General features: G+C 59.0%; 1 protein-coding gene across 3 annotated transcripts in view; it reads left to right on the forward strand.

The window, feature by feature from the left end:
• ZC3H7B (zinc finger CCCH-type containing 7B) overlaps positions 1-13,665 on the forward strand; it is a 56,559-nt gene extending 42,894 nt beyond the window's left edge. For all 3 annotated transcript variants that reach the window (XM_028115304.2, XM_028115306.2, XM_028115305.2), the window contains exons 14-23: positions 232-437; positions 1,373-1,473; positions 2,880-3,061; positions 5,423-5,508; positions 9,099-9,232; positions 9,394-9,499; positions 9,642-9,750; positions 10,004-10,137; positions 10,270-10,433; positions 10,792-13,665. In XM_028115304.2, the coding sequence (XP_027971105.2) occupies positions 232-437; positions 1,373-1,473; positions 2,880-3,061; positions 5,423-5,508; positions 9,099-9,232; positions 9,394-9,499; positions 9,642-9,750; positions 10,004-10,137; positions 10,270-10,433; positions 10,792-11,038 (1,469 nt within the window). In that variant the 3' untranslated portion in view covers positions 11,039-13,665. The remainder of the gene's footprint in view (positions 1-231; positions 438-1,372; positions 1,474-2,879; positions 3,062-5,422; positions 5,509-9,098; positions 9,233-9,393; positions 9,500-9,641; positions 9,751-10,003; positions 10,138-10,269; positions 10,434-10,791) is intronic.
• Positions 13,666-13,799: the final 134 nt, after the last annotated feature.

Raw genomic sequence — 13,799 nt, forward strand, 5'->3', positions numbered from 1 at the left:
GAGATGGAAAAGGCAGGTGCTCCCCCCAACACAGGTACAGAGCGAAGAAGGGACCTGGCCTGGGAAGGGCTTTCCCCAGCTCGGCCACTCGGCCCCTCCCGAGTCCTGAGTAGCAGGCCACCACCCGTCACGGTGGCGATGAGCCTGAGTCCCTGCCGCGCAGCGGAGGTCCCGGGGACTGTGGGCTGCCGTCCCGCCTGGCAGAACGTGTGTCCTGTTGCCTCTTTGCAGACATGATTAACAAGCAGGACTGTAAGTACGGGGATAACTGCACCTTCGCCTACCATCAGGAGGAGATCGACGTGTGGACAGAGGAGCGGAAGGGCACCCTCAACCGCGACCTGCTCTTTGACCCGCTGGGGGGCGTCAAGCGCGGCAGCCTCACCATCGCCAAGCTCCTTAAGGAGCACCAGGGCATCTTCACTTTCCTCTGCGAGGTACCCGCGCACCCGCCCCGCTCTCCTGCCATCTCCACAGTCGATGGCACAGATGGGGCTGGGGGAGGGGCTCCCTGGCGTGCCCCATTATCAAATGCCAGTCCTGGCACCTGGGGGTTTGGGAGGCCTGACTAGAATCACTCGGTCCTTGGACCGCCAGAAAGGCCCATAGGACCCTATCTTGCTAAAGAAAAGAAAGAGAGAGAATCATACCTACCCTTTCCAGATGGCCATCAGAGGCCAGGCTTGGCGCCAGGCGCTGGAGGTACTCATCCTCCCTGCACCTCCTTGTCTAGCTGCGTGGGCTCCGGTGCCTATTACGCCTTCCTGCCCACTTCCCTGCCTGTATCCAGGCCGTCCCCTCTCCCTGGAGCACCCTCCCTGTGTTTCTGCATCTTGGACCCTCTGAGGCTCAGCTCGGATCCCAGCAGCTCCACCAAGTTGTCGTTAATTCCTTTCCTGGAGCTGCCACAGCAGACCCTGCTGGCCGCCTGCTTCCCTGCCTGGTCAGAGCATGATGAGGGCAGTGACAGTGTCGGGCCCATCTCCGTGGAGCTGGAGCTCTGGATCCGGGTTGCTGGCAGGGTTGGTGCGGCTCAGCCCGGACATGACCCAGTGCACAGCCAGCAGCTGTGTGAACTTTACAAAGCACTTGCAGTTCTGTCATGTCCTTTCTGAGCTTCCCAGTGAGCCTGTTGGGACAGCAGGCATGGTCACTCCAGTTTCCAGAGGCTTGGAGTTACCCCCTGCCCCAGGCGTCTGGAACAGAGAGAGCCACAGCCCAGGTTATCTGGGAACTAGAGCCAGAGAGTGGGGGCCACGGAGCCCGGGGTGCCCTTTTGCACTCCCCTGACTCAGAGCAGGGCTGGCAGGGACCCAGTCTGCCCCTCCCCGGGTGGTCATGCTGGGTCCCAGCCCGTCCCCTCCCTGGGCAGATCTGCTTTGACAGTAAGCCCCGGATCATCAGCAAAGGCACCAAGGACTCCCCGTCTGTCTGCTCCAACCTGGCTGCCAAGCACAGCTTTTACAACAACAAGTGAGTAGGACCCACGGCCTGGGCCTGGGAGCGGGGGCGCAGGGAGAGCTGGGGTGGTTCAGATCCCTGGGGAGCAACTGAAGCCAGGGGGGTGGACCTAGGGTGTCAAGGCGAGGGGCAGAATTTAGGGCTCAGATCCAGCATCTACCGGAAAGACTGGAACCACGTTTATTGAGATCTGTATTCCAAGCATCCTCTCGGGTATCTTAACGATCTCCACAGTCCTGTAAGGGGGGAGTTACAGTCTCTGTTGTACTGATGAGGCTTGGAAGTAGCTCACTCAACAGGCACGTGGGAGGCCACGTCCGCGACTCCCATCTGGTGCCCCGCCACTGTCATGACATTGAGTGGGAGGGCTTGGGTCAGGCCTGGCACCCACCTTTGCCCCTCTGACTGCCCTTGGCTCCGCCCCCACAGGGATGATAGAGCCCAGGCCCTGAGACAAACCTGGGTCCACATCCCAGCCTGGTCAATGCCTGTTTTATGTCCTGTGGCCCTTGCGTTCCCTGTCTGTGAAGTTGATGATGATCCCAGTCTCCTAGGGTTGCTGTGAGCATCATTAAAATCCTGTCTCACCAATCTAATGTATTTGACTTGTGTTTTATCTTAACCACCACACCATTCCTTCTGTAGCTCAGGAGAGCACCCCTTCCCCCAGTGGCTCAAAATATGCTATCATCTTTGTGCTCTCCCTGCAGTTCTGTGGGTTCCATATTTTCCTCAGTCCCCTCCAAATCTAGCTGGATTGCAGAATTATGGTTTTGTGTTTTTTAAAGATTGATTTATTTGAGAGAGAGAGAGGGAGGGAGGGAACATGAGCAGGAAGGACAGAGGGTGAGAGAATCTCAAGCAGACTCCACGCTGAGCGCGGAGCCCCACGCAGGGCTCGATCCCACCACCCCGAGATCACAACCTGCAGAGTTAAGTTTATGATTATGAAATACAAACTAAAGAACAACAACAAAAAATAATAAAATAAAATTGCTGTCCCAGAGGAGATGCTCGATTGCTGTTTCTCCTGATGCAGGAGCAGCTCTGGAGCGTGAAGCTGGGGAACCTGCCCTTCTCGCGCCCAGGGCACTCCCTTCTCCCAGCCTCCTAGCAGGTGGGATCTGTGCCCTCCTGCTGGCAGCGCCCCCTTGAAGCTGGCTGGCCCTGGATTGAGGCCAGGGGAGGAGCATAGAGCTGGGACGACCTGAGTGTCCGACCCCCACTTCTTGCCTACTGTGCTGTCCTTGTCTAGAAGCGTTTTAATAGGGCAGGAAGACCCAGGGCGAAGCCCCTCCCCTCAGGCTTGCGCAGTGCGGGGGGGGGGGGGGGGAGAGCAGCCCCTCCCCAGCGGGAATGATGGGGGAGCGGCGCGGGGGCTGCCGCCTGCATCGCGCACCCCGCCCTCTGCCCGCCAGGTGCCTGGTGCACATCGTCCGCTCCACCTCCCTCAAGTACTCCAAGATCCGCCAGTTCCAGGAGCATTTCCAGTTCGACGTGTGCCGCCACGAGGTGCGTTACGGCTGCCTACGGGAAGACAGCTGCCACTTCGCCCACAGCTTCATCGAGCTCAAAGTCTGGCTGCTGCAGCAGTACTCAGGTGAGGGGGCGGTGCGGAACTGGCTGAGGGTAGCTGGGCCAGCCCCTCGCAGGTGGCAGAGGGAGTTCAGAAGGGGCGGTTACAGGGTGGCGGGGGCGCTCTGCAGGAGCCCGTGCCCCCGCGGAGACTTCACAGAGGAAGGACACAGGCTCTGCTCTCAGGGAGCTTCCAGGCTTGAAAGGTCCTAGGTTTATCCGTAGCCAGGCAATGCCAGGGGAACACACGTGGGAAGGGAGAGGAGGCAGAGCCGGGCTGCCTGGTTGGTCCCCAGCAGGTCACTTCCCCTCCCTGAGCCTCCATTTGCCCACCTGTGAATTGGTGATCATAATCTCCACCGTCAGGGCATCTGGGGGGCTCAGTCGGTTAAGCGTCTGCCTTCAGCTCAGGTCACGAGCCCAGGGTCCGGGGATCCAGTCCCCCGTCCGTCCGGGCCCTGCTCAGCAGGGAGTCTGCTTCTCCCTCTGCCCCTCCTCCCTGCTCGTTCTCTCTCTCTCTAGCTCTCAAAAATAAATTTTAAAAATCTTTAAAAAAAAATAATCTCCCCCTCAGAGCTGAGGAGATTAAAAGATACTCACTTACTCGTTCATCTAATGGGGTGATGAGTACACCTGCTGTGTGTCAGGGGCCCGAGCAAGAACTGCTCGAGGTCCTTGCTCTCCAAGAACATCTGAGATCTTTAAGTAAGGACAAGGCAGACAGCGTAACAAGGGGGTAGTAAATCCTGCATCCCATCTGTTCTAGGACGCACGTTTCCCCCACTGCGTGTCGTACTGTAATTTAGCAGCGTTGTTTGGGATGTAAGATAAAATAATGGTGCATCTAACAATCGATGTCTTCTTAGAGTTGATGAAATAGGGTTATGTAATTTCAGACGTGCTCAGTGCTGACAGGAAAGTAAGGCAGAGCAATAGGTTGGGGAGGGACTCAGGCTGGGGCGTTTGGGATAAGATGGTCAGGGAGGGCCTCTGTGAGGGGGTGGCGTTTGAGCAAGGAAGGATAGGGCGAGCATGCCAGGCAGAGGGAAGAGCAAGGCTGGAGGCCCTGAGGCAGGAGCAAGCTTGGTACAGGAACGCTGTCCCTGAAAGCAGAGCAGCTTAGTGCATGGCGGGAAGAGGGTCTGAGAGGTTGGTAGGGACCCGACTGTGTAGAAATCTCTAGGTCGTTCTTAGAGTCGGGACTGTTCTAAATATGATGTGCAGGGTCTGGAGGGATTAAGTGGGTGGAGGTATATGATCTGATCAATGTTTTTTAAAAGTCACTCTGGCTACTGGGTGGAGAGTAGAGGGGTGAGGACAGACAGAGGGGGACCAGAGAAGGTGTGGCTCAGGCCAGGGCGACAGTGGCAGGGGTGCAAGGAGTGATCAGATTCTGGGGATATGTTGATGGACCAGGTATGAAGTATGAGACAAAGGATGGCATCAAGGTCACCTGCAAGGTTTTTGAGCAGAGTAACTGGAAGTATAGGGTAGCTGTGTTCTCAGAAGGGGAGGCTGTAGGAGGAGCAGGTTTGGGGGGCATCCCATCAGGGCTCACTGTGGGATGTGGGGAGTTTGAGCTGCCTCTTGGACTTCAAGTGAAGATGTTGAACAGGCAACCCGATGTGGAAGTCTGGAAGTCACAGGTGAGGTCTGGGCTGGTGATCTGTATTTGGGAATCCTTAGCAAAAAAATGAGTGTCAAGCATAGTGCCTGGCCCAGAGTAAGCCCCCAGTGACAAGTGGTCACGTAGAACAGTATCCATAGGACAAGGTCAAAAGGGAATCAGTCTGGGAAAGGGGCTGGAGGAGATGGGAGAGGCTCCAAGCTGTACCTCAGAGGGTGGGTTCCACCGTCAGCAGTCAGACTGGGAAGGTCTGGGCCACCAGGTTCTGCCCCTTTGCTAACCTGCAGTGAAGAGCATTGGGCCTTCAGTGGGCTAGTGAGCCAGGCTGGGCCAGGCCCGGAGCCCTAAGAACAGTGGGCCCGGGACTGCCAAGCAGCATTCAGGCCTGAGACCCCACTGAAAGAGGTGGGGGTTAAGGAAGGGTGCTGAGCAGCTGGGGGGACCCTGGCATGAGGCAGGGGAGTCACCGTGCCATGCTGCAGGGCCAACACCTTTCTTCTGCATTTCCCCACTCTTGGCTGCATTTGATTCTCCTACTCCCTGTGAGGGCTTGGAGCAAGTCCTGCATTCCCAATTGCAGATGAACAAAGAGACCCAAAGAGGACCCAGCTTTCCCTGCTCCCCATGTCTTTCTGTGGCAGGGCCCGGCTGGGGAATGGGGCTCCTTCCCCTGGGCCTGCGTGGCACCTTGCAGATCCCCTGCCTGTGTCCTCGCTGAGCTCTTTCACGGACGCCTGTGTCTGGTCCCACCCTCCACAGGCATGACCCACGAAGACATCGTCCAGGAATCCAAGAAGTACTGGCAGCAGATGGAGGCCCATGCCGGGAAGGCCAGCAGCAGCTTGGTGAGGCCCTGGATTGGCGTTGGGGTTGGGACCAGGTCCCCGAGGGCCATTCCCCATCCCTTTAATGGAACCTAATTTCAGACTTACCAGAAAATTGTCAGAACAGTACAAAGAATTCGTGTATACCTGTTTCTGGATTCCCTGGATAGTAACCATTTTACCACGTTCCACACTTGCTTCATCCTGTGTGTGTCTGTGTGTGTGTGTGTGTGTGTGTGTGTGTGTGTGTGGACGTCCACACATAGACATTTATATGCAATTATATACATAGCTTCTTCTGAACCATTTGAGAGTAAGTTGTAGACATGATGCCGTATCACCCCTGAATACTTCGCTGTCTCTTTCCTAAAAATAAGGACTCTGTCTTACATAATAACCACAGGACAGTTATCAGCACCACAGAGCAAACTTTGGGGTAATTTTTCAGATTATGGGGTCCTATTACTTAGATTTTGTGAATCATCCCCAAATCCCAGGTGACGCTGCATTCATTTGTTGTGTCTGTCTACTCTCTCTCTTTCTTTTTTAAGATTTTATTTATTTATTTGAGAAAGAGAAAGGGACAGAGAGAGGACAGGTGGGGAGGGGGCAGAGGCAGAGGGAGAAGCAGGCTCCCCGCGGAGCAGGGGGCCCGATGTGGGGCTCGATCCCAGGACCCCGGGATCATGACCCAAGCCGAAGGCCGATGCTTAATGGACTAAGCCACCCAGGCGCCCCTATCTAGTCTCTTTTAATCTAGAGCAGTCCCCCAGTCTTGTCTTGCATGACATTGATGGTTTTGAAAAGCAGCTGTCTTGTGAAAGGCCCATCCATTTGGGATTGTCTGATGCTTCCTCAAATCGCAGAGGTGATACTATGTTCTCCGTTCACTCATCAGGACGCACGTCATCTCAAGGTGCCCCTTTCCTGGGGATCACGTGGTTAGAGGCGCCCACACTGTAAAGGTTTCTCTACTGTGAAGTTATGTTTGTCTCCCTTTGTAATGAAGTATCTTCCAGGGAGGGTCCTTGGGACCGTGTGAATATCCTGGTATTCCTTCCCACTGGTCGTATCGTCTCCCATCCGCCCCAATCCTCACCCTGCTCCCGAAGAAGTGAGCTGTGGCACTGTGGCATTTGCAGATGGGGAAACGGAGTCTCAGACATGCCTGAGACTAAGCCAGGGGCACACTTAGTGGAGTAAATGCCTGGTTCTCTGACATCTTGTCCAGAGCTCGCTCTGCTCCCCCACCACCCGGCCCCATCCCTGCCACCCCTGAGGATTGCTCCCCCATAAAATGGGAATCATAATCCTGCCTGCCATCTCCCAGGGAGGGCGGCGTGAGGGTCACAGAAGCTGACCAGGCTGCAGCTTGCCGAGTCTCTGCTCTGCACCGGGCCCCGTGCCTTCCCCCGTCCTCATACCCTCTTCCCGGAGAGGGAGGGACCATTGTAGACCAGGGTTGACGGTGGGGACAGAGGGGTGCCTCAGGCCTAAGAGATAGTGTGAGGTCAGACCTCTGTGCCATCCACACGTGAGGGGTGGCACCCTCCCCAGGCCAGGACCACCCACTGGTCGCTTTGGGAGAAGGCTGGGCCCCTGGCCCCTGCTGAAGCCAGCGTGGGGCTGGGAGTGAGCCAGGGAGCAGGGCAGGCTGTCCCACAGGGCTGCCTGGTCCCCTTGGGACTTCCCCCCCTCTCTCTCCCTAGCCTGTCTTTCTGCTCCTTTCTCTTTCCCTCCCCCCTTCCTGGTTGTCTCCCTCCCCTGTCCCTTCCTGTGCTACCCTCCTCTCTCTCCCCCCTCTCTGCCATGTGGTTGGTTTTTTGTTCCTGGCCAGGATCCCAGCTGGAACGCAGTGAGGGGCTTGGGTTGGACCTGCAGTGTTACCTTCTAAAAGAACTCTTGAGTCCTCACCACCTCCTCCCCTTCTTCCTCCTCAGGGCTGCTCCCAGGGTCCCCAGGTGCCACGACAGGCTTCCACCCCCTCTTCCTGCCAGGGGCTCCACCCGGCCCACCCAAGACGCCACCCTTGGGCCTGGCTCGGAAACAGGGCTTCTGTGCCAGGCCTGGCTGTGACCAGGGCATGAAGCGTCTTGCTTGCTCGCCATCAGAGGGCGGGTCGGCAGCACTGGGAGGCCGAGGGTGAGGTGCCAGGGTAGAAGCTGCTCGGGCTCAGTGCCCACGGCTCCGCAGCTGTGCCATCCCACAGACGAGCATTGGTCTCTCCAGACTCCTGTCCTCGGGCCACTTAGCCGGGGCTGGATAAGTAACCTCTCTGAGCCTCTGCTTCTATCGGTCTAGTGGGAATGAACCCCCCGCCCCCACCCCCACCCCCCAGGGCTGCAGCAAGGACTTGGTGAGGCTGTACAGATGTGAAAAGGGAAGTTCAGTGAACTGGCATGGCTCTTCATTAGAGCTGTCTCCACTTACCTCACCTGTGAAATGGGTCCCCTCGGGCTTCTGTGAGAACCTGGTGGAACACCTGGAAATCAGGAGCGATGTGGAGAACCTCCTGCCCGCTCTTAGCACAGGCCGTGCCCCAGTTACAAAGGTCTGCTTTTACCTTGTCCCTGAGGTAACATGGGGGTGGGGTCATCCTGGGGCCGAGCCAGGCTGCGAGTCGTCCAGCACCAGGCCAGGGGTCAGTGAACACATGTGGACAGAACCCCTTCCTGCTCAAGGACGGGCCCTGGGCTAGGTAGTGCCAGGCACACAGGGTGCTCCCTTGGTAGGGGACATGTACCCTCCTCCAGCCTGGAGGAGAGAGAGCTGCCTGGAGGGGTGACCCCCACATCTGAGGCTCCAGGGAGGACAGGGAGGCTCTAGGTAACAGGAAGAGTCAGTAGGTTAGCCAGCATAACTGGGTGAGGGTCATGAAAGTGGCAGAAAACAAGGTTGCATGGGCATTTTTCCCACCTTTCACCCTCCACCCCATCCCAGGGGTGAGGAGAGCAAGCCCTCCTGCCTGCAAAGGAAAGACTAGAGCAGAGGATGGGGGATCAACCTGGTGGGGCCTTAGGGGATCCAGGGCTGCCCAGAAGTCGGTGCCACTCCCCAGGGCAGGCTCCTGTGCAAGTGGCTTCCCACCTGGGCCCTGCTGTCCACCAGGCCCAGGCCTCATAACGAGCTGAGCTGATCAACATGACGGAGTTCAGGTACTATGGGAGCTCCTAGGATGGGCAGCTACCACTTAGGAGAGCTCCAGGGAAGGGTTCCTAAAGGAGGTGATGCTCGAGCTGAGTCTTGAAAGTTTCCAGAATCAGCCTGACGAAGTACAGAGGAAGGGCATTGCAGGCAGAGGGACAGCATATGCAAAAGCATGCCATGCTCAGGGAAATGGAAGCAGTTCCAAAGAGCAGACCCGTGGGGACTCGCCAGACAAGGCAGAGAGTAGTCGATCGGGAATCAGGGCCCCCTCCCAGGCCTGGCTCCCACACTGAGAGGCTGGGGGGCCTAGCGTGGGGAGGTTACTTCCCTCTGGCAAGTGGTAATGGTCTGGCTCTTTCTGAGGCTCTGGGTGGGCCCTCACACTCCTGGAGGGGCCACCTGCGTGACAGACCCCAGGCCTCAGCCCTGATGCGTTTGGATTCACCAGCCCCTTTCCCCAACAGGGCGCCCCTCGGACACATGGGCCCAGCACCTTCGACCTGCAGATGAAGTTTGTGTGTGGCCAGTGCTGGAGGAACGGGCAAGTGGTAGAGCCTGACAAAGACCTCAAGTACTGCAGCGCCAAGGCCCGGCACTGGTGAGCCAGGCGCCAGGCGGGGGTGGGGGGTGGGGGGGTGGGGGGGTGGGGGGGTGGGGGGGTGGGGGGGTGGGGGGGTGGGGCCCACCCGAGCCACACGAGTAAGGAGGCCGGGCCTCTTCCCCATGCCTCTCCCCAACAAACCCCCCTCTGTCCTACAGCTGGACCAAGGAGCGGCGGGTCCTTCTGGTGATGTCAAAGGCCAAGAGGAAATGGGTGTCCGTGAGGCCCCTGCCTTCCATTCGCAATTTCCCACAGCAATACGATGTGAGCGCCGGGAATGGGGTTTAGGGTGGCGGTGGGAGCTCAGATGTGAGGGCTGAGGGGCCCTAGGGGGGCTTGCCTGCCGGCTGGGGCCATGACAATCTCCAGTGGGACTCAGCTGGCTCTCCCCACACCCACCCTGCAGCTCTGCATCCATGCGCAGAATGGCCGCAAGTGCCAGTACGTGGGGAACTGCTCCTTCGCACACAGCCCGGAGGAGAGGGACATGTGGACGTTCATGAAGGAGAACAAGAGTGAGTGCAGGAGTGGCCCAGCACCCCCGCACTGCCAGACACCGCCCCCACCATTAGAAGGCCCAAGAGCACCTGCTCGCTCTCCCTTTGCCGCCCCAGACGGTACCCTCTCAGCGTCTTCTGTCGTTGACCCGGCAGCCCGACAGCAAGGCCTGGGGTGGCCCCAGCTCCCATGTCCGGGGGCGGGGGGCAGGGGGCAGGACGGAGGGAGGATCCCCTCCCACCGAGCACCCTGTCCTCTCCTCTCCACCAGTCCTGGATATGCAGCAGACCTATGACATGTGGCTGAAGAAACACAACCCAGGGAAGCCAGGGGAAGGGACCCCAATCAGTTCTCGGGAAGGGGAGAAGCAGATCCAGATGCCCACGGACTACGCCGACATCATGGTAACGGCCTCGCACACGCTCGGGCCCGGGTGTGAGGCTGATCTGGGAGGGTGTGCGGAGGGCCCGGCCTCCCCGGGGAACGGTGGGGGCCGAGGTGCACGGACTGGGCACCCATGGCGGCTCTGTCCCCAGATGGGCTACCACTGCTGGCTCTGCGGCAAAAACAGCAACAGCAAGAAGCAGTGGCAGCAGCACATCCAGTCCGAGAAGCACAAGGAGAAGGTCTTCACGTCTGACAGCGATGCCAGTGGCTGGGCCTACCGCTTCCCCATGGGCGAGTTCCGGCTCTGCGACAGGTGCTCCCGGGCCGGCCAGGGCCGTGGGGTGGGCTCGGCGGGCAGCGGGGTGGGCCTGAGATGAGCCTGTGGCCAGCCCTGGCTCCCCTTTGGCCCGGAGATAACATGCGGGGATGGGGGTGGGGGTTGTCCTAAAGCAGCTGCTTCTGGATGCCAGGAGCCTGGGGGCGGGCGGGCTCAGAACTGCGGACCCACTGGCAGCCCTGGGGCAGATGCTAGAGGAGGCTGGGACGGGCCCCCTTTCACCAGGACCGAGGGAGAGGCTTGTCTTGGGGGAGGTTAAGCAGCCGGCCCAAGGTCCGCAGCCCATGGTGGAAAGGGCGTGGGGCTTGGGCAGTGAGCCTCCTGCTGCCCACAGGCTCCAGAAGGGCAAGGCCTGCCCAGATGGGGACAAGTGCCGCTGCGCTCACGGGCAGGAGGAGCTCACCGAGTGGCTGGACCGGCGCGAGGTGCTGAAGCAGAAGCTGGCCAAGGCCCGCAAGGATATGCTTCTGTGCCCACGGGACGACGACTTTGGCAAATACAACTTCCTGCTGCAAGAGGATGGGAACACCGCTGGTGCCGCCCCGGAAGCCCCTGTGGCCGCCGCTGTCACCGGGGAGTAGGGCCAGCTCTGGGCCTCGGGTGAAGTCCTCGGGTTAGGGGGCAGGGGTGGGGACAGAGGGCCTGATAGGAGGGCCAGGGCAGGCCAGGGGCTGGGGGTGGGGGGCCGCCCTCCTCAGGCAGCCCCCGGCCCCCTGGGGCCCCACCCGTCCTCTCTGCGCCCACCACCTGTGTGCATACCCAGGTGCCACGTGTGCTGCAGCCCGAAGCGGTCCCAGGATCCTCATCTTGCTGGAACCCCGGGCAGCTACCCCCCACCCCACCCCACCCCCGGCTCTCCTGGTTGGGGAGGGAGGGGCCTGGCCAACCCCTCCAGCTTCAGCCTACAGCTTTAACTTCCGTCTGGTCCTAAAGGGGGCCCAAAGCTCAGGGCTGGGGAGCCTGGGGTCCCCACTTGAATCTGCAGCGGGAGGGTCCTCCCTGCCCCACCCTCACCCCACCCCCACCTCCCCCAGGGGGCAGATCAGGACATAACAGAGGGCTGGAGGCCCCACTTAGCTTTAAAACACAGCCCCAGGATGGAGCTGGGAACACACTCCTGGTCGCTTGCCCTCTGGGGCCTCAGTTTCCCCTCCGGTTGGAAGAGTGGGAGGGGCTGGGCTAGACGATCTCTGGAGCCTCTCCAGTCAGGCCACCGGCCTAGCCCTCTTCCCTGTGGGCCACCGAATGTAGACTGTAGGTGCTCAGAGTCCTTGGAGAGGGCTCAGCCCAAACGCCCTTATTACAGAGAGGGAGACTAAGGCCTGGAAGGGATGGGTGATCTGCCAGGGTCTCCAGCCCAAGGCACAAGGTAGGGCCAGGAGGCAAACTAGTCAAAAGGCTAAGGGCCAGTTGTCTGCTGGAGCCTCCGGGCTCTTGGCAGGAATAGGACAGTCTCTGAATCGGTGTGGCATTGGGGTCCCCGGCCGTGCCCCCTGTGGGCTGAGGAAGGGAGGCTCAGGCTCACGTCAGCACCCTGTAGCGGGGCTGTCCCCTCCCGAGGATGGTTGCAGGGAGTGTAGCGGCATGTTACTTCCCACGCCCACTAGGGGTGGTGGTGATGGGCAGGGCGCCCCTGGGCTCAGCTTCTGTAGGATGAACTGGAAGGAAGGGGAAGGGTGGGAGTCAGGGAATGCGGAGGGGAGGGAGATGACCCTGGGCACCAGGGGCCACTCCAGGATCGGACCCAGCACGGCCCTCTCCCCCTTCTCCCCAGACCCAGACGTACAGTTGCCCCTGTCTGTCCTAACCCTCCCTGATTCCCGGCCCTACCAGCTGCCTGGGACCTCAGCCGACCCCCAGCACCTGCCCCCAGCCACCAAGCCCTGCCCCATCCCTCTCGTCTGACCTGTCTGCGTGCACCCCCTTCTCTCCATCCCACCCCCTGTGGGCAGACCCCGCCTCCCCTGGTTCCCGAGACATTCCAGAATGTCCCACGTGGTTGGCACAGGAGTGGGGCCCCCCCCGGAAGGAACCGGGGACCACAGCTGGAGTCAGGGGTGGGGGTGAGACAGAGAGAATGGAATCCCCCCTCATTTCTCCTCAAGCAAGGATCGATAGTGAGCGATGATGAGATTCTGGGCACCCCGGGCGCAGAGAACCCTGTTCCTCCTGCCGTCACTGCCCAGCCTTCCCCAGTAATCGTGGCATGCACCCTTTCCTCCCCCTGCCCCTCCCCCAGCAGGCTGGCACCTGGTGCCGGCGGCATGACTGGAGGGGAGGAGAGACCACACCCAAGGTGGGGGCCGTGGCTGTGAACGTGGATGACACTTGTTTTCCCTGATCCGTGGTGTTGCGGTCTGTCGTCACCAGCCTCGTTTTTAGTGTGTATATATGTCGCCCCCGTGATGCATATATACACAGGTATTAAATATATCGCTCTATATAATATTATATATGTGTGTGGTATCCAAGGAATCATTTCTAATGAGGGCTAAAGATAAAGAATTTGGCCAGAAAATGCAGCCATCCTGGTGTAATTAAGAGGGATTTTTCAGATACAGGGACTTGGAGCTGTGGGGTGGAGGGGGTTTGGCAGTAGGGGCGGGAGCGGCCCTGCCTGGGCCCAGTTTCCAGAGCACTCCGGCCTCACTGGGAGCAGTGGTGCTCCCGGAAAGGAAATGATTGGTGTTTGTCTCCCCCCCCCGCCAGAAGAATAGGATTAGAGTCCAGATTTTTCTTCTTCAACTTGTTATCCATCCAGGGGCCGTTGGGATCTGGGGCTCCCTGGCCTGGCCAGAGCTGGATCGCCCACAGGGTTGGGCAGAGAGCAAGAGGCAGGGGGTGGGGTTACAGGAGTCCACTTTGAACGATGAGCGTGATTACTTCAGTCGTGACCCCGACTGGGAGGCTTGGAGAGTTGGATCAGGGGCCCGTGCCCCCTGCCAGCTGGCAGAGACTAGGCTTCGAACACGGCGGGGGCAGGTGCCCCCTGATGTGAGTGTCCCTTTCGGGTAGGGGAAAGAGGGATGCTGCATTTCTCAGCTGGGCAGTAATCCGTTTAATGGTCCTTTTAAAATGTCTGTGTATTAAAAATTTAAGAATACCACACTTTAATATTAAATATTCATAAGGTCTAGTATCTTGATAATAATGTAGATGTTTTAATAACAATTTTTGTCCTTCTTAAAATAAAATGAAAGAAACTTGATTCTTTTAGCCTTTGTTCTAGAAAATAAACGTGTGCACTTTGACCTCTTTCCCCAAGGTGTCGCTCCCGTTCCTCCCTGCCTGGCACTTGTGCCTGGGGGCCTGGGCTGCTCCATACCCGGGGCGCAGAGCTGC

The sequence above is a fragment of the Eumetopias jubatus genome, unplaced genomic scaffold (genome assembly GCF_037043125.1).
Source record: "Eumetopias jubatus isolate StellerSeaLion01/CBP00866 unplaced genomic scaffold, mEumJub1_p1.0 scaffold_8, whole genome shotgun sequence".
Lineage (NCBI taxonomy): Eukaryota > Metazoa > Chordata > Mammalia > Carnivora > Otariidae > Eumetopias > Eumetopias jubatus.